At 44.9% G+C, this 20160-nt stretch overlaps 1 protein-coding gene across 2 annotated transcripts in view; it reads right to left on the reverse strand.

The window, feature by feature from the left end:
- The window catches only part of LOC119379410 (insulin-degrading enzyme), a 439455-nt gene that overhangs the window by 302856 nt on the left and 116439 nt on the right, over positions 1 to 20160 (reverse strand). Inside the window, exon 8 of one of the 2 annotated variants that reach the window (XM_049411974.1) lies at positions 10805 to 11007. The exons of the other annotated variant lie outside the window; for it this stretch is intronic. Within the exon in view, the coding sequence (XP_049267931.1) occupies positions 10805 to 11007 (203 nt within the window). The remainder of the gene's footprint in view (positions 1 to 10804; positions 11008 to 20160) is intronic. 2 annotated transcript variants of the gene reach the window in all.

Genomic DNA, 20160 nt, shown 5'->3' on the forward strand with positions numbered 1-20160 from the left:
GTTTGTAGCGCTCGTTTGTCTCTGTGTGTTCGTCCGTCATCTTTTGCGCTGTTATTTTACGATCATGAGCAACCAACTAGCCCAATTTACCGCCATTGTGTAGTATCAACACTTAACAAAATCTAAAGCAGGCAGAAATTTTACTTTTGCAAGATTGGCAGTGCTATTCTGCATGCGGACACCTTAGATTCTAGCCGGAGTTCTACTATTTTAATTAATTGAAACCAAAATAGGACAGAAAGAACGATTGACAGGCATTTTCTTTCAATACAAAAGCCAACTTCAAAAACTGTACATTGGGGTAGGACGACAAACAACTACTGATACAGCAGCTCAAGGTAGATCAACCCCTACGAGAAAAAATTTTACAATTGCAGTCCAAAAGTTGCAATTATACTTTTGGCTCTTAAAGCGCCAGTAGCTTGAATGTTTAAAATGATCAAATTGCTAAAAACGTATAAAAAAAGTTACATAAATCAATATATGCCAAAATATGCATGTTGCACCAACAGTCGTAACTACAAAAAGGTTGGTGCGATTCAAGTGCCACTTGCCACATATGTAAAGCGGACAATAAATAACCTGTGCATCTAACCACCTCAATCATTGCATCTCTAAGCCAAGGTGATTTATCAAAAAAAAAAATGATAAAGCTGATATCCAGGAGGTTTGTTTTTCACACAGTTGGCCATAGTACAAAAAGTTACTGCTCGTTTTCAGTCACTCTGCTTGAATGCACAGTTCCAAATATAAAAAAATATCACACAAAATTTGTACTGTTTATATACAAAAATGCACTGTGGTGTATCAGTGTGTTAGAACGGAATGAAAACAAAAACAAAAAACGAAAAAACTTTATTTTTGCCGGAACGAAAACATAACCAAAATTTTATCTATTATTTTGTTCTGGAGTGAAACCGAAATTTTTTAAATCGTTTTTTGGTTCACGAGAAAACTTGGCAATCCGGAACAACTGAGGTCATGCAACATGAGCAGCTATGCATATCTCAGGATACAGTATTAGCCCGTACCTCAGACAGGAATTCCAAAGCAAAGATATGCTGAAACTGTGCGAAAAACAAAAACAGTGGCAACCAGAGATGTTTATATTAATGCAAGTGGACTTTTGCATGCCTGTCACACAGGCCAGCATGGAGAGGGCATTCTAGGATCAGATGGGATCTGAACCCACTCCCTCTGTGTGGCAGTTGAGTATTCTACCACCATTCTACCACACTCCTTCACAAAAATACTCTATACAGGTCTTATGTCGGGCAAGGAATCGTGTTAAGATATATAATATAGCGTGGCAGAAGAGCAAAATAACAACCTGGCGTCACACTTCCTGCTTCTCTGAAGGACGTGGGAAGACGTGTTTTACCCCTGTCCCAATTTCTTAGCTCTTTTGTTACCACGCCTATTCAAATCGATCACCGGTGATCGATGCTTTGAATCCTCGATTTTGGCACGTTGAATTTGTTTCTCGTGCACCTAGCACCTTCTACTAGTTAGTCCAGCCACTCAACTTTCAGAATCAGTTTGAATTTGCCCGTTTTGGCAACACAGTGATTTTTGACAGACCTTTGCGCAAACCAATGTGTTTGTGCTGTTGGGAAAATGCGCTTGGCAGACGAACTTGAGAGAAATGCGTGCCACTTGGGGTTATGCTTCAGTAATATCAAAGTTCTGTAATCAAAAGAACTTTCGCAAGTCAAATATCAAATTATGGTGTCAGCTTCGCAATCTGAGAGCGTTGAGCGGTAATAATTGCCTGAAAATTATGCCAGCTATTCACTAGAGAGCTTTGGAGTCGAGGAAAATTTATTCTACCAAAAATTATTTCCGAAAGTCCGCCACATGTATAACGTGTGGACGTGGCCTTTTCAGCCAGTTTCCAGCAGCTTTGGTTTTGCTTCTATTGTTATATCAGACACAGGGCCGCATCCCGTGTCGCTAGTCGCTCATATGGCGGCAGCGTCACACGCGCATGGGTGCGCACCTGCACCGTGAGAAACGTACACCGCTCGAAACTATCTTGCAACTGCACGTAAATTTAGTGACGACGAGCTTTGAGTCTGAAGATGACAGCACCTCAGCTTCAAGGTCCGATGGCGACAATGTTTTGCGTCAGCTTGGGACATCCGCAGTCGTTCAGGAGTTGGTTTCATTTACGGCCTCAAGTTGTCTCCTCCGCCGCGTGTGCTTAGCTGCTGACCTTTGTGCACAATCTTAAAGCTACTCTGGTTACGTGCGAGGTCCACACGTCGCTGGGGAGCGATGTGCTGGTGCCGGCTGCAAAGCTTCTCCTCACGACAAGAAGGCTGCCGGAGCAGATCTCAGCCCCACACTACAGAGCAGCGCGAGACGCTTTAGGACTGCGCTTGATTTTGTTCTTCTGTTTTTTTAATACTATCTGCAAAAATGCGAACAAATATGCTTGGATGCATATTTTGGAATGCCAACCTATGCGGAGAGAGGTGGCTCATGGAAAGAGGTGACACCACAAGAACTGGTGAAGTTTATTGCACATCTGATTTATACAGGTGTCGTTCACATCGCTGGCATCTATCTATATTGGAACACCAGGAAAAAACGAAAATTTTGTGTGAAAAGTGCTTGAGTGCACCTGTGTTCGGTCCCTGCCAGCAAGAACTTATCTTTTCGTCCACTTTACTTTCTTCACATCTATATCACAATGATTACAATACACTTAAAACAGTACAATTAACATCCCCCATTCTTTCCTTGGCTTCATTATCTGCTGGTTTTCATTAAGGTTGTGTCAAACAAAGAAGCGAGCCCTCAAAAATTTCCTTCCTTCATTCATTTACTTTATTATGTAATTTTAAAAGATAAAACCACATATGCAAAGGTTACTGAATTTAAGCTTGTCTACCAGCATCATAGCAACGCTTTACTTCCAATACCAAAACTAGACGAAGTGTCCGAGGCCCGGTTAAATGAGCTGTCACCTTGGCTCACTTTTTTAGATGGGGGGGGGGGGGGGTGATGTTATAGGCATGTCAACCTGTCCTGAAGGGTGCCATAGGCTCTAGTTGTGTATATATTTCTGCGACTAATTTATTAAAGGGATCTTCATTCGGCTACTGGCTTCGGGCTTGCTTGGCTGGCTGCTGCTCCGTTTGTGCCAGCTGGCAATACATTATCGCCCTTGGATTTTATACAGAACCTCACTGCAGCGGTGACAGTGACGACAAAAATGCGCTGAGAGTGTCCATACAATTACAATCGCAATAAAGCCCCAATTTGGGCGCTGAAAGACTGCACACATGACACAGAATATGGAACTATGCTGCATGGAGACGATAGAGTAGCGCACAATAGAATGCACCAGAGTTCCCGCGTGCCACGCATCAGCCCCAACGCTGTCCCTCTCCGCTGTTCCGAAGGCAAGGAGAGCATTGAGGACACCCTTTCCGCACAACCAAAGCACATGCTGCTCCGTTTGAGTGGCCTCCCTTTGTTGTGTGGCACACTATTTGAAAAATGTGTCCACAAAAACTGCATCCAAGTCAACCATATGACCACTGGTACCAGCAGAAGTTTCAATTTACTGCCTTGGCTTTCTGCCACAGTAGCAGTAAAACTTTGTTATATTGAAATAGCAGATATAAATATTCTTAGTTATATTGAGGGTAAAGTACATGCTGTTCCATGCAGTCTTGCGCAGTAACTAGTTACTAGTAAAGCGTTACCGGTAACTAGTTATGTTTTTCAGTAACTTGTAACTGTAACTAGCTACTTTTGTGTTAGCAGAACTTGTAACTGTAACACTGTTAATTTTTTACACAGTAGCTGTAACGGAAAATACCGTTAGTTACTTCTGTTGTTATAAAAAATTATCCAACAGCAGCCCTCCTTAAAGGCTGACGTTAAACGTTTTCCACTTTTTCTAACCTTATTCTTTACCATATCCTCACCACCTTTCAACTTTCCATAACAGGGCTCCCTTCGCAGTTTAGAAGAGGAGGCCGCTAAGAGGATTATCTTCCCTGCAGAAGACAGTGGTCGAAAGTTGGTCTTTAACGAACTTCAAGTTTACTTGTAAAAAAATGTAAATCAGTCATGTTAAAACTGAACAGTTTGCTAAGTTCACGTCAGTTTTTTTTTTTCATATGTAAAATTTTTTCTCACTTGAGCTTATAGCTCTGTTCTTGGTGTGCCACTGGAGCATTAGGACGCCAAGTTTAAGTTTAGTCTCCTTCATCCGAGGCTCCAAGGTAATCGAGTTTGACAGGCGGCTAGAAAGCAGCAGCACGCGAAACGGCTTGAAACAATTTTTTAAAAACCATTTTGGAACTGGTTGTAAAGGTTTACTCCGACTTAAAACAACAATTATTAATGAAATGATATAGAAGCTCCGCCTCCAATGCAGGTGGCATCCTCAGTATACACTGTCAACAAAAAAAAAATAGAGGATGTCGACCGGTCCACTAATCCTACATGTCCTTATAAGCGTCCAGTATGACGCCGTGGTTGTTGCAAGCCGAAGCGTCGCAGCAAAGGAACCTGTATTCCAGGAGTTTTCAACCCCCCCCCTTTCATTCACAAGCCAGCGTCGTCCCATTGTTTAGGTCGGAATGTCAAACTCACCTCAGCTAGAGGGCCACATTCATGAAATTTAGTCTCGCAAGGGCCGGGACAGTGAAGAAGGTTGAAGCGGTGGGGGGTTCTACAAAACGTCACCTAACGCTGCCATCTGAAAGAACGCATTTCTTATATCTCATATATGAAAAATTTCTGCAGGGGATTTGGCGTCACAATTCGAAAAACGTCGATACTGATATCTAAAATGACTTAAATCTGGACACCGATTCTGAAATATAGAGATTTTTTCCCACGGTTATGTTTCAACACATGGTAACCACATGGGGAGCCTCCCGAAAAAGAATGCTTGAGACTAGTGCCGTCTCTATAGACTACCCAAACTAAGTGTTATTAGTCGCAGGAGGCGAAAAAATAATGCGCGTACCATATAGCAAAGTGACACACTTTTTTCATTGTGAAGGTGCGGACCACTAGCCAAACGTCCGAGGGCCGCGTGTTTGAGACCCCTGGTTTAGGTAAAAGCTGGGTGATTCCACCCAAGATCGAACAAACGATGGCTGGTCGACCTCTTAAATTTACTTCAAAATTTTATATATTATTGCTTGATGAGTGGAAAGAAGAGATCCGCAATTTGTTTTGCCACCAAAAATTTTTTCAAAGCACAGGAAATCAATAATGACGAAGAGGTGAAGTTAGGGTGGCTAGAATGGGGAGGTGTGAAAAGCGGCCGCGGAAACCGGTCCCCAATGTGCGCCGATGCCGCAAGGGGCGCTGTACGCAGGGGCGCGTGGCGTTGAGCAGACGACGTACAGCGCAGCCTTGCTAGCGTCGGACGATTATGGCTCGCGCTATTTTTTGCGTGCTACACTTTGCAGCGTTAATCGTTTTCTTTTTACCTCAGCGATTGCGCTAATAAAGCGTAGACTTCCTCCCCCCATTTGAAAAGCAGGGTTCGTATTGCACGCCGAGTAGCACTGCGCGTGCCAGAGTAATATTGCTAGCGGCATTTCGCGCACGCCACTTTTGAGCAGCAAGTTTTTTTTTTTTGTTTTTTTTGCGCTTGTGTCCTGCCGTTTTACCACTTGCCATTATGTATCACTGCAACTTATTCAAGTCATTTTTAGTGCTTATTCACATGGTTAAGGTATGTCTTTTTTTTTAAAAAAAGTGAATTTTTTTACTTTTGATGTTCTGAAAATGTACGAACATACAGAATTGCGGTTCACAAAAAATTACGCTTCTATTTGGTTCTGTTCGAAAGTTATGGTCCTTTCTTTGTGACTACACTCAAATTGAAAATGACATGTTCGGAAAATTTAATTATTGTTTTTCTCGAAACTTGATTTTCAGTAGGTTTTTGTTGCGAAAAAGCTCATAGCTATTGAACAGATCAATATTTTCCCATGAAACTTTCCATGCTTCTTGCTCAGACATTTACTTGCGCCTGTGCAATGAACTAGAATCATTGAAACGATGAATGACTTTTAATGTTATAATACTTCAATTGAAATGCAACCTTCTGAAACAACACGACTTATGGTGGCTTTAGGCTATAATATACCTAATAATATTGATAGCGCAAGGATTCTAGCTCATCGCACAGCGTACATACACAGCAGGGGCGTAGCAAGAATTTTTTTTATGGGGGGGGGGGGGTGTTCAACCATGTTCGTGCGTGCGTTTGTATGTGTGCGTGTATATATACATATGCAAAATTGAAAAATTTGGGGGGGGGGAGGGTGGTTGAACCCCCCAACCCCCGCCCCCTTGGCTACGCCCCTGGTACACAGCTATAATGCTGCGAAGCCATTTTTTTTTGTATGGTTGGATTGGTATAGTTATGACTATTGCCGTGATGGCCGTATTATGCGTAATATTGGTAATCAAGGGCGTCCGCAGAACTTTTTCCAGGGGGGTGCATCAACAGAGGGTGGGGGGGGGGGAGGGGGGCATACAGCATAGGTAGCTTTTGTTTCATTGCCGTGACATGACCGGCAAGATTCGTCCATAGCAGCATGTAACGTGCAAAGTTGGCAGGTAATCCTGCATGATATTTCACGTGGATATGTGGGACTGGAGAGTGCTAATCAAGCTGTGTAGCTTACTGCTACTCCATAGAAAATTATTATCCAATATTCCAAGGGGGGGCGGCCCTTCCGGACGCCCATGTTGGTAATTACATTATAATTACCTTCCGTTATTTTACTGAACGCACTTGCAGAGCCCTTTTAAACTGTTCGCCCAAAGGCAAACACAAAACAATTAATTTTGGGTCAAAACCTAAGATTTCTAAAAAGGTGGAAACATACCTAAAAAATTGCCTGCTCTCGCGCTTGTACCCATTACTATGCACTAGCTGCTGGTCAAAACGTCATGTGTTCGTTTTGTCGGCAGGTTGAAAGATTTATTACTTCAAAGGAAACACATTCGTACACGAAGCAAGTTTATTTGAACTCTGCAATAAAGAGCTATCTACAGAACACAGGTCTTAGCCCACTTGGCTTTCTCTTCTTCCTCCTTATGGTTAACCCCCTTTAAAAATAAATGCACCCGAGTTAAGGAATAAAAGTGTACAACATATCACGTTGTACACGCTGTCGTTCACTTCAGACTACGCAATACCAACTAGCCCAACGTCGTTCCCCTCTACGTGCCTTGCGTAGAAATGCTTCTCGCATTGTGCTGCGTTCCTTGTCAGCTGCCTCTCAGCTCTCGGTATCGCACGACCTTACTTCTAAAATAACTCTTTCCACGCCAGTACTCGGAACAAACATGCCTTTTCTGTCGACGACAGTACCCAGAGTTGCAGCCAGGAACGAAGCAACAACGTGCAGTTTTCTTCTTCAGTTTATATCCTCACACCTCAAAAATCCATGACCCTTGAGCAATAAGCACCACTTGAACGATGAAAAATACGACGCCGCGTTGCCGAGTGCTAGGCTTTCCTCCGGTAATCTGCAACGGCGGCGGCCGTACCGGCCGTACCATGCAGCGCCCCTTGCAGCAGCGCCCCTGGCGGCATCGGCGCGCAGAGGGACCCTCTCTGGCAAGGGAAACACGCTGCGCTCAGCACACCTCCCCATTCTAGCCACCCTAGTGAAGTGGAGCGCACATCCACTCTGCTGTTTCGGCCAACTTTCGTTATGAATTGCACAAAATATATTAAAGTTAGGTAGCTGAAATTTCTTTACCTAAATATATGCATGTTTTTGCTTCTGCTCAGGTATTTTTAGTTTTGATGTGTAGTGTAGATGTTTTTATAAAAAAACCTCAAAATTGGCCCAGGAAACGTAATTTTCTTTACTTTCAAAACCTTTTTCGGTACCGACACCTTTTTCGGCACTGCTGGCCTTTTAATAAAAACAAATCCAATCCTGCCTGCATTTTTTTATACACTTGCTGGGCAAGAAGTCGGAATTGCCCATCCTTGCCTAAGGGTCTCATTGGAGGGGCCGTAACTATTAGTGCAACGAAATTATGCAATATGTTTTCAATGATTGTGAAAGCTGATGTGGAGGAGAATAAGTGGACAAAGTTTAAGAAATTTAAAAAATGGGGTTTTTTTTTAATTGTTGTCAGAAGTTTCCATTGTTCGGTGTTTTCTTGAACTTAGCCCGATTGTATCTCTTTACTGAAAACTTATATAAATATAAGATTCGGCAGTTCGGTAGATAAGTATGCGAAGAACGTAATGCGGAATTTCTGTCGCTCTGCTACAAGGCTTTTTTGAGATAAAGACCTTCAAAGTAAAGAAAATAACGTTTCCTGGGCCAATTTTGAGGTTTTTTATAATAACATCTACACTACACATAAAAACTAAAAATACCTGAGCCGAAGCAAAAACACGCATATATTTAGTTAAAGAAATTTCAGCTACCTAACTTTAATATATTTTGTGCAATTCATAATGAAAGTTGGCCAGAACAGCAGAGTGGATGAGCGCTCCGCTCCACCTTTTCATCATTATTGATTCCCTGTGCTTCGTAAAAATTTTGGCCGGCAAAACAAACTGCGGATCTCTTCTTTCCACTCATCAGGCAATAATATAAAAAAATTTTGCAGTAAATTTAAGAGGCCGACCAGCCATGGTTTGTTCGATCTTACGTAGAATCACCCAGCTATGCCCTGTTCTCCAGCAGTGTTCAACAAGCTCCCTATATAGAGCGCATTGCATCAGTTGCTCTAGCAACATCCCCTCTGTGCTCCTCGTTGATCCTTTCCTGCCCGTTTCGCCAATGCAAGTCGTGCCACGATACCCACATCACACTTGTAGATGACGCCACTCTGATCGTCCGCAGTGTGCGGTCTTTGGGTTTCGCAAAAACATGTCTTAAAGGGACCGACAACTGCCCAGAACATGAAATGAGATGACTCCACTGATGTAAAGATTGTCTGTTGCACTGACTCAAACCAACCCTGGTTTTTTCGTGAGAGATCGGTTTGTATTTTTATTTCTTAATTGAAAGTCGCGAAAAATGACCTGTGGCGCCTCCGGCGGCAAAAACATGAATGATCTGATGAAGACGGCCATGTGACTGTTGATTGCTGTACGCTGTCGACGATTTTTTTTTGTTAGTATTCAAATATTGTTTGTTTCTTTATATTAAAAGGTATTACTCCATAATAATGTACATATAGGCCTGCATTAGTAGTATGCATTAAAGTGGCGCTGCCTTCACATGACATAATGATCCCATGCTCGTCAACGCGTCTTGAGCAACTTTTCAGCGTGCTCATGCAACCGTGCACGCAGTTTCCAGGTCGCTAAGATTTTGGAGCCGACATAGTTTTGCTACCTACACTTCATCTCAGGAATGACGCGCGCTGCTACTCGGTGCGGCCGCGCATATGCACAGTTACGTTTTCGATTACTTGGCTTGGCTCGTGTATCGAGAGAGTAATGACGCCGGGACAAGCCATCCATGACACAGGCGCAGGCAACCTTGGGTGCAGGCACACACAAAGCTGTACAAATACCGAGAAGGTGTATAAAGCCACACATCTCATGGTAACAGCTTGCTATTTTCAAAAATGGTTGGAAAGCTCAAAATAAAGGTGGTTAAGCATAGTTACAGTAACTCCTGCGAAAGGAGAACAACGACAGCTTTCACAAGGGCTGCGGCATTGCTATCAATTCTCAGCGTTCCTGGAGCAAGCCTCCATGCGTGTTTGGAGCCTTTCAGATCGGAAAATACTGCTTATAAAATAACTACGTGTTTTTCGGATAAACCACTGCAGCTACAAACGCCACGAAGGGTGAGCTTCCTGTCGCGCCGTAAAAAACTGGGTCTAGAAAAATCAGTTGTCGGTCCCTTTAAAAAGGGTTTGTATGCCCAGCGGATGCAAAGGTTTTCGAACGGGGTCTGATACACCTTGAACATAGCGACTCGACGCAACAGACGTCGTCTTCACTCGTGGCGCACTCGCCGTTCCTCTTCGCATGCACTTCCGTGTATCGTTAATAAATGCCCCAGGATACCGTTGTTGTTGTTCCCGTGAATCAACCACGTTATTCAACTCCTAGTGTTCTAGTACGTTTATTGATAAGACATAAGGAGGTGTACACAACCACTGCTTGTATTGGGCCCCCTTATAGGTTTCCTCCGTCTCGGATTTTACCAAGTGCAATTTCGACTACCAGCGTGCCTTCGTACATTTTTATTAAATAAGTTCCATTATTTGGTTTGTGATCTATTGTTTTAAACTGTAACGGAAAAGTAATGACGTTACTTTTTCACAGTAACTGTAACACGTTACTTTTGGCAACTCGGTAACTGTAACTGTAACAGAGTTACTTTTTTGGCTTAAGTAACTGTAACTGTAACACTGTTACTTTTTACTAGTAATGTGCTTATGACTGGTTCTATGGACATGCAGTTATAAAAACTGAAACACTTCGTTATATTGAGAATTTCACTATAACGAAGTTCATTATTTCAAGATATGTGTCACTCTTAAATATCTACTTTCAGATCTTGCCAGTTTAAATAAGTTAAAAACATGTCACCCTTAAGCAACCAAACATTCATAATCTCCGCAGCTGTGAAGCAATAGCTTGCTGTAGAGTCATGGCTATTTTGCATTTTGCGTTATTGTACAGTCATGATGGTGTCATAGCATCATTAGAGAATGAAAGGATATGACATAGCAACTTTTGCCACAGAGCATAAACAGGCACTTTTTGAACTGCACCTTCGGGACCGCATCCCAGCAGGAATGACAAGGAAGCTCTTACTCCAGCTTTGTAGTATTGCCTCAGGTCTGGTGTGGGAAATGTCATGTACAGGAACCGGTTGTCCTTGACAGGTACCACATGGGCTTGCAAGCCGAGCTGTTCAGGGCCATACGGATGTTGTGGCCAAGTTGGTCGCTCTACACCCTTGTTGGGCACAACTGAGAACAGCGGCACTACCATACGTGCTAGTTGATCCAGGGACTCTGCAAGTGTTAATGCATGATACATACTGAGAAACAACACATCTTCAAAGATCTCAAATGCTTTTATCCTTTGATAATTTTATCATTTATATTTATCACTTGATACCTCATTATAACTGACAACATATACAGGGTGCCCCAAATATCCCGAAGAACGATTTAAAAAAAGAGAGGAACGTCGTTAAGCGAAGCACACCTAGTGCGTATACTATAGTAGCCACTAATTTTTACATTAATGAGGTTTAGTTATTTACTCTCGAATAGGCAGCGCAAAGGCAACGAACACGGACACAAAAAAAGACGCAAACACAGGCGCTGTACTGCAACTGGTGATTTATTGTCGAAAGACCCGGCTTATGTATGTGAACCCGCGCATGCGCCCTCACAGCAGTGGATACGATGATGACCGAGGAAACCGCACAAATAAAGGCACAACAAAAAAATCAACAGAAAAAAACAACAACAAAAAACAAAAAAACAAAAAAAACACGTGGTTCTGATTAAAAAAAAAAAATTTTTTTTATCAGAACCACGTGTTTTTTTTGTTTTTTTTTTGTTTTTTTTTGTTTTTTGTTGTTTTTTTCTGTTGATTTTTTTGTTGTGCCTTTATTTGTGCGGTTTCCTCGGTCATCATCGTATCCACTGCTGTGAGGGCGCATGCGCGGGTTCACATACATAAGCCGGGTCTTTCGACAATAAATCGCCAGTTGCAGTACAGCGCCTGTGTTTGCGTCTTTTTTGTGTCCGTGTTCGTTGCCTTTGCGCTGCCTATTCGAGAATCATGGCTCACCAACTAGCCCATCAGTACATTTTAAGTTAGTTATTTAGTCCTAATTATGTATCTAACTCAACCAATCCTCACATAATCACTAAAATGTCAACAAGGCATATGTAGGCATGTTCAAATGACATCTAACTGCGCTATTTTCAACAACGTACTAATTGCGTGCTCGCTTTATTTTGCTAATAAAGAAAGCCCGCGAAATCTGAAAAATGACGTGACTAGACTGCCATGCATCAGGAAGCAGCCCCCTCAAAAAGGATCACTGTGAGGTAGCAAGTCAAGACTACGCTCCCACCTTTTGCAGGTCGGAGCGCAGTCACGTGTTATTTTTCATATTTTGCGTGCTTTCTTTATCAGCCGGAAAAAATGAGAAGGTAATTAGTGCGGTGCTGAAAATAGCGCAGTTAGATGTCATTTGAGCATGCCTACATATGCATCATTGACATCTCAATGATCAAGTGAGTACTTGTCAAGTAAGAAACATAATTAGGACTAATTAACTAAACCTCATTAACGAAAAAATTAGTAGTGGCTACTACAGTATACTGGGAACAATATGCACTAGGTGTGCTTCGCGTAACGACATTCCACTTTTTTCAAATCATGCTGTGTAATATTTGGGACACCCTGTATATGTGAAAAGAAGACACTAGAGCTCAAGCATACTGTGCTAGTTTAAACCCTGCGACATGAACTGCATTTCTAAGAAGAACACTAAAAGCAGCAATAATTACTTTGTCCCTTACCCTATTACACTTTTCAGTCAGCACATATAGGAGGACTGATTACTAGTGAAGAAAATTACGGTCAATCTTTCCGTTAGGCACCAGAGAATTTTCTTGAAACTCCTAGGTTGATTCTCTGGTTCCTCAGAGTGCAATGCAGTCGTTCATACCAATACAGAACTAACTTGGTCTAAGCATACAATGGCGAAATATCATCACAGCATGCTGGCACAGAAATTTCAGAGTTGCAACACTATAGTTTCACTTATGCATCTTTTTAGCTTACCAGGTCATCTATCATGGTAAGAATTGTTACCTTGCTACTGCTGAGGCACGTCTTTCTACATTTAGACCCAGTTATACAAACAGCATGATTTCCCAGAACTTGTTCGATATATCAAGTATTTTGATATAGTAGCCGATCAAACTCCAGCACCTAGTTTGTTATACAGAACATTGTGAAGTCAGATGAAAATGCAAAAAAAAAAGTAATGCCATGCCGCTCACCGCGCATAATATGCTCCAAAAGCAATTTATTGTCTCATAATCTGGACTTAGTTTCAGTAGGCGGTAATCTTGGTTTACACCGAGCACCTGCAACATCAATGTGAATTGCATTTTTAAATCATAAAATAATGTCAAACAACTCAAGTCTGCTCCCACAGATATCACCCCAGAAGTGTTGCAGGCACATCTGTCGTGCAGACTGCTTCAGCAAATGTTGGGCGCAGGCAACTGTCTTCTGACAGTGGCCGCTCTTCTTGTCTTCCATGTCACCAGATGCTACCACATCAGCGACAATTTTCGCATCCAGCAGGCTTGCCGTCACTGTTACCTTTGTCATCAACCATGACAAAATCTTCAAAACTGACTTCTTGGGGCACGGTGTCTTGAGGCACAGTGTCAGGAATGCAGGAAAGTTCCTCCCAAAGAGTGGGAAACTCACCATCATCTTCAGCTGCACTTGCGGCTTCCGCACCCACCCAACACAGTCCAGCATGCCGAAAACAGTTCTTATTAGCATCACATGTTACATCTTGCCAAGCGTGGCTGATTATCTGGATCGTGCCTAGCAAATTTATCTTCAATTCTTCGTTCATCCGCAACTTCATGAACCCCACGATGTCCACAAACCATTTCTCCAGGGATCTCTCAAGTTCATCGTAGGCCAGCTTTGAAATGCAATGGTCATTGGCATTTGGTCGTTCCCGTGCATTGGCTTGAATGGCCCCCTTGTTTTTGAGGATCATTTTCAGCGTGCTCCTCGCAATCTCGAAGTGCACTGCGACGTCCGATTTGTTTTCTCCAAGTTCAACATGGCGAATAATCTCGACTTTGTCGCAAAACAGCTGGGTCTGCTGCTGCTTCATCATCATCCTTCAGGCACACTGAACGCCGTAGGTATGCCAACATAGGAATGGTTAGAACCACCTATACAACACACAATGCACAAGCACAACACCAAACGTCTATAAACATGTACACAGGCGTCCACTGTTAAAGGGAACATCGGAGCGTGTGGCGGCAGCTCGGCGCCACCGCCGGCCGTCGGCTGCAACGAGGTTCGCGCAGACGCAGTGAGCACCGTGCCCGGTGCTCTTTCGTCGCGTCAGCGGTTCGCTTCGAGACAATTCGCAGCGCGTAAGCAGACGACGAAAGAGCACGACTCACAGCGCGCACTGCGCCTGCGCGAAACTCGTTGCAGCCGCTGGCCGGCGGTGGCGCCGAGCTGCCGCCACACGCTCTGATGTTCCCTTAACAGTGGACGCCTGTGTACAAGCAAAGTATGGGGGATAAAAAAAATGGAGGAGTACAATTGTCATTGTGCGTAACTCAAGTCTATCGCTTTCCTTCTTTCCTCTACCGACAGCTGTTCTCATGTTTCTTCTCCCGCAGCTTATGGATTTGGAGGGGCAGACGGCGCATCACATGACCTCACATCCGCGGTTCCCCTCATCTGTGCTTCGTCCGTGCGGCTTGCTAACGGATAATCCCAACCTGTTTTTTGCATCAGGATTCTGGCGGCGAAACGCTGCACCTTTAGCAGACAAACCAGCAGTGTCTGGCGACCAGTACACTTTTCTTCTGCTCGAGCAGTACAGCTGTCCTCGCAGTGGATCTCAGTTCTTCGCTTGCTGGTGCTTGGTTCAGTTTATTTCTGAGGCCGTACTCTAAGATGATCACGTTTGAGGTATCTATCACTTTCAATGCGCGCTGACTGGCGGGTTGGATAATAGCGTTTGTTGCTTTAACCATTGCACACGCGGGATTCTACGGCAGGCAAAGTGGTGCTGTGGCCGAAAGCAGTTGTCTTAGAATAAGGCCTGTGTTTGAACAACAAATTTTAGGTCAAGATGCATACCTGCCAAGTTTGGAGAAACGGAATCCGGGAGATCTACTCAACGGGGGGAGGGGGGGGGGGTACTGCTGCGATACTGCGGTATTTTGCGGTCGCCGCTGATCTGTACAGAGTCCAAACCGTTAACATCGCTTACGCAATCGTCTGTTTCACATGCAAGTAAAAGCGCCTAGCGCTAGGGACGAACGCGGTTGAAGCAGAGATGAAACGACCCGGCCGTCACCGTCACGCGAAGGGCACATGTACAGTAGAACACTGTAGGCACATGCGATACATCGCTCCGCGTGCGAGGCTTGTCGTCGCTTCCTTACCAGTTATTTCGTCGGGCAAGGGGCCATAAGGGGTGCCGTTGAGACGGGGACGGTCGCAAGCGCTGGCGAACGCGCTAGCTCGACAGACATCGGTAACGGCTATACCCTTTTAAGTGCTGGGCTCTCTTAAAGCAGTAGTGACACAAAATTTTGAAGGCGAGATAACTTGTGGGATAGATTTGTGTGTACACAAACGCACAATCAAGAAATATTAACAGCTCATATAACCTGTAACACATTTAGGATCAATTTTTAAATTGCGTGCGCATCTGTACGCGAAACGTCCCACCTCGCGTCACGACATCAAACAACATCCATTTCCGGGAGATTTCCTATGACCGTACAACCGGGAGAAACGTTCAAAATCCGGGAGTCTCCCGGGTAATCCCGGGAAACTTGGCAGGTATGAAGATGCCAACCTAGAGATGAAAACAATATGCAGCAGTGCAATGTGCATTTTTGGTACCTGTTATATGCAAAAGAAAAAACTGCCGATATCGATCAGCACATCACTGTATCCTCCCTTTGTAGGCGGGGCCCCACACGACAGCAGCGAGGTCAGTTTTCAGCAGCGCTCAGTGCAGCAGATTTTTCTTCCCATACAGCCATTCCACCAACAACACTGTTTTCGCTGAAACAAATTACAGTCCTCGACAATGTTCAATGCTCAAAAAGCGAGCTTCGTTTTCTGTCGGCCTCCATGTTGTCGAATACTCTCAAACGAGTCTGCTGGCAGCAAGCACAGAGGCTGTGGTCGACAGTAAGCCGGCTCACTCATGCTGTTGTACTGCTAGGACCCCCGTCGGTCGTGTGGATGCGCCTGCAGGCATATCATCCGCTGATGAGTCATCCGTGTCCACGACAAATCCGGATTCGGTCTGCAGTCTGAATGCACCATCAATCGCATGGTGAGTACATGCTGAATAGGAGTGCTGCACATGCTGCACACAAAGAGGCTATGCCCATTGGGGTGCCTGTAGCTGCGCGTTTCGCAGGCAACAGCCGGGCTTCTCTGTGCACGGGCACACTTGCAAGCACACCAGTCAAGCCCAGCTGTGCACGTGCACAATATCTTCTGTACCTACACAACAGTCGGCCCTGCGTCTCCTTCTCTTAGGATGGCACTTACACGTGACAGTGCGCGTGACATTACAGAAATCTACTGCACTCCCAATAAAGTGTGCAAGCTTGCAGCACTGCTTAGTCATGCCTCCCTTCAAGCGAGATTTTATTGACAACCTGCTTGGATTTCACAAAATATTCCACAACTGGCGCAGCCAAACTGTCTGTAATGATATGTTTTTTCTTTCTCAACCGCCGGTGCAGCAACACAGCTCTGGTGACATGGTACGTCAGTGCATGAGGGTGCATATCGATCGTGAACACTAGAACCGCGTTCACACTGATATTTGGCAACTAGAGCAGTGTGGAAACTAGTCTGGCAGTGGCGAGATCTGCCAAAACAGCCCTCTCCCGCGCCGATCGTCCTGGACCAATTTTTGCAGCAGCTGCAACTGAATTCCCTCGCCGTGGACCCAGGGGCAGCGCCAAGATTTTTTACTGGGGTGCACCCACGACAAGCGAGTTCCTTCAGGGGGGCAGGAAAGCTGGGAATTTTGCGTTGTGTTTTGAATATGTTTGCTCTTGGGGGCAAAGGGGGGGCAGCTGCCATGTCCACAGCGCCATGTACAGTGCAGACCACTTATAACGTAACCGCATATAGTGCAGGACCGGTTATAATGCGGTCTTTTTCGACTCCCGTTACCCTCCCATAGAACCGCATGTATACGCATACCGCTTATTGTGCAGTCCCCCAAGATGAAATACAGTTTATAATGCGGTTGCGGGAAAATATTTCTGACAAACTCGGTAACGAGTGCGGTTCTCAAAGGAGGTACGCCGCTGGGGAGGGAGCGACGAGGTCGTTACGAAGGGCGAGGGCCTGCACAGTGAACGAACCGGGGCGGATGGAGGAAAGACCGCGGCAGCGCTGTGCGGGCTCGCCGAGTGGGGAAGGATGGTGGTTGCCTAGGCGACGGAGTAGCCTTTGCACCGGCGGCGGCAAGGCTCCGCGGGCCGCTTGCCGGCAGCGCGTCCGCGTGAACGTACGATCGCGTCCTCATCAAGTGCGCTTTAAAGTAAGTTTCCTGTCGGGAAAAGCGTCCGTCGTTATCACACTTGCTACAGATTCGCGTTTGCTACCTCGTCCACAAATTGAAAAGTTTTGCGGCTTCATGGCGCGAGCTTTCGCCTTTTCTGCCAGTGCGCGGACTTAAACGAGCTTGGCGGGCTTTTGTCGGCTGTTGATCTCCCGCCGCGAACACAAACTTCGTATCACGCGCGCTGTTCTTGGGTTAGTGCTTGAGTGCGATCCTTTTCGACGTCCGTCTTCATGTTGTCCTTACACAAACTTCCCGCGACAACATGCTGAACCGCAGGCTAGGCCTAATCAGCGTTGGTTGCTTTTCGGTAAGCGGTCGCGCGCGATAAAAGTTGCGGTTTGGTGCGAAATCAACGGAACTTTTGCGATGGGCTGCACTTGAAGGGAAGGGAATCATATCGTTAATGAAAACGAGGACACGGTTGGCACATGCAACTCTCGAATGGTGGTTCCGGATTCGATTGCAATGTCTTGGACATCGCGTGCGCGCCCGTGAAATCGAACGATCGGTACCGCTCAGCACGTGAAATTTCGGTCGCGATTCGACATGGTTTCTGTGTAATGTGCATACCTCGAGGTGGCCTGAAACGTAGTCGGCGAATTTCCGCGATGGCACATTGTTTTGTTTGCTTTTTTCCCCCGTGTTCATTTCGTTGGCAATGCGGGTCTTTGGCGGTTAATTTTTGAACATTCGGAGATTTAAGTGGTTGTAAGCGCCCCAAATCGCATAGGTCGATTATCGGACACACGATGCTACATGCTCAACATGTTTTGCGCAAGTGCAGCCTTTGAAGAAGGTTGTTTTGGTTATAGTGCGGTACCGCTTATAGTGTGGATATTCGCGACTCCGCGCGACTTACGTTATAAGCGGTCTATACTGTATTGCTCGGCGGCAAAGCTAACTACGCTAATGATGACGCGTGGGCACCATGAGGTGAAAACGACTTTACAGGGGGTGATAGCATTCCCACATCATGCATCACCAGAAAGCTGCTTGCCAGCAGGCCTGCCAGTATGATGCCTCTGCTCCTGCAGGAACATGCAAACTATGCGAGCAGGGTGCCGCGGAGCACTGCATCTGCTGTAGCCGCAAGTACATCGCAATATCCAGCGTCTGCTTGTTACTTAGCAGTTTATACTTCAGATGGTGCAGTATCGCTTTCCAGCAGCACAGTAGGCTAGCTTGTGTGAACGATACGAAATTTCGCCAGCAGAAGAATTTCGTTCCCTGTAGACGGTGGATTCCCCAGTGTGAATAAGCCCTAACTTTGGTATATCCAATGTACAGCTCATTATAGAAAGTACACTTCCCATGAATAATGCTGAGGCGGCTTTGTATGCTCAATAGAAATCACATTTCATTGTACCCACATTCGTTATAAATGGGTCTGAATGTATTAAAGGGACCGGACTGTCTACCGCTCAGAAAAAAATTTTTGATTGTGGTCAAAACGAGAAGACTGCCACATGGGCGGCAACAAGCATGCTTTTGTCCATTAAAAAATGACTTAGAATTTTAATTTGGCTCTGAAAGTCGTGAAAGTATGACCGCTAACATCACCCAACGGCGATGTGGTTCAATCTATTGATAGAATGAAAAAACTCTCACAGGTAGACTTATTTTGCTTGAAAACAAGTAGTATGTGCAACTTAAAATTGTATTTTTATGTACTTTTGGTAGCTTTCTTTTGCGTCGGAGAGTAATTTTTGCTTTTTTTTCTCACGCATTCAATGAGGCGCCCGGTGGCACTGCCAGCGACACGTTCGCCGGCTTGCCCACAGCCACGCCAGCACGGGGCCCAGTGCCACTCATAAGAAAAAAAAGACGTCTCGGGTGAACAGAAGCGTGACCGACATCACGGAATGTTTCGAACCATGACCGTGAATCCTCTTACGAAAAGTGCATACCAGTATTCGCTGACGCTGAGTCACTTCGTGAACCCAACAAGTGTGCAACAGCTGAAATAGGATTTGGAGCAATTTTGGAGCAGCAAAATGTTGCTTTTTGGAGCACAAAAATTCAAATTTGGAGCAGGTTGTGAAAACCTGAATTTTTTAGCCCGAAATCCCAAATTGGAGCAGTATAACAGAGACGGCTTACTTTTAGAAAAGAAAACAAAAAATACGTAAAAAACCATTCAACATCAGCTAACTCGTGCACAGTGCACGTGAACACTGCTATTTCAATAAAAGCAGTGTGTTGAGCCACCCCACAGTGCGAACATGACTAAGTCACACATTAGCATTTGCAGGACCTGTCAAATAATTCGACAGGCACTGGAAATGCTTATGTGGACCTGCGACCTGGCACCTGGAAAATTTAGGAGATTTGTAAAGCAGGAGCAAGTGGGGGTGGCGAAAAAATAAACGGCGTACGTTTTTGTCAGTTTGTTTCTCAAGGCCGCAGAAACGCCATACACAGCAGCTCCAAATGATTGCCAAAAATTTTTAGACGTCAGCGATCATACTAGGACTCGTAATTACACGGCGCGTGCACGAATGAGTAATTAAGGAACAAATGTGCTGTGTCCCGGACAGCTAGTACTAATAGTCTCTCCTAATCTCAGTATGCCTTTCCGCAGGACACCAGTGTACTGTGGCCAATGGCTTAAAAAGCGTTCTGCACGCATAAAACAACCAGCAGGAATTTGAGAACTGCTGTCCTTTTCTATTGCGATAGCAACTATACGGACACTCTTCGTGAGGTTTTGCCGCATCTCCCGCATAAAGTCAAATTGAACATATCCCTGTGCATGTATGTCCTAGCGTGGTAAAAGCTCGCGAGTGCGGATCGAAGCAGAGTTCAAACGGGG

The sequence above is a fragment of the Rhipicephalus sanguineus genome, chromosome 1, assembly GCF_013339695.2.
Source record: "Rhipicephalus sanguineus isolate Rsan-2018 chromosome 1, BIME_Rsan_1.4, whole genome shotgun sequence".
In the NCBI taxonomy this organism is placed as follows: Eukaryota; Metazoa; Arthropoda; class Arachnida; order Ixodida; family Ixodidae; genus Rhipicephalus; species Rhipicephalus sanguineus.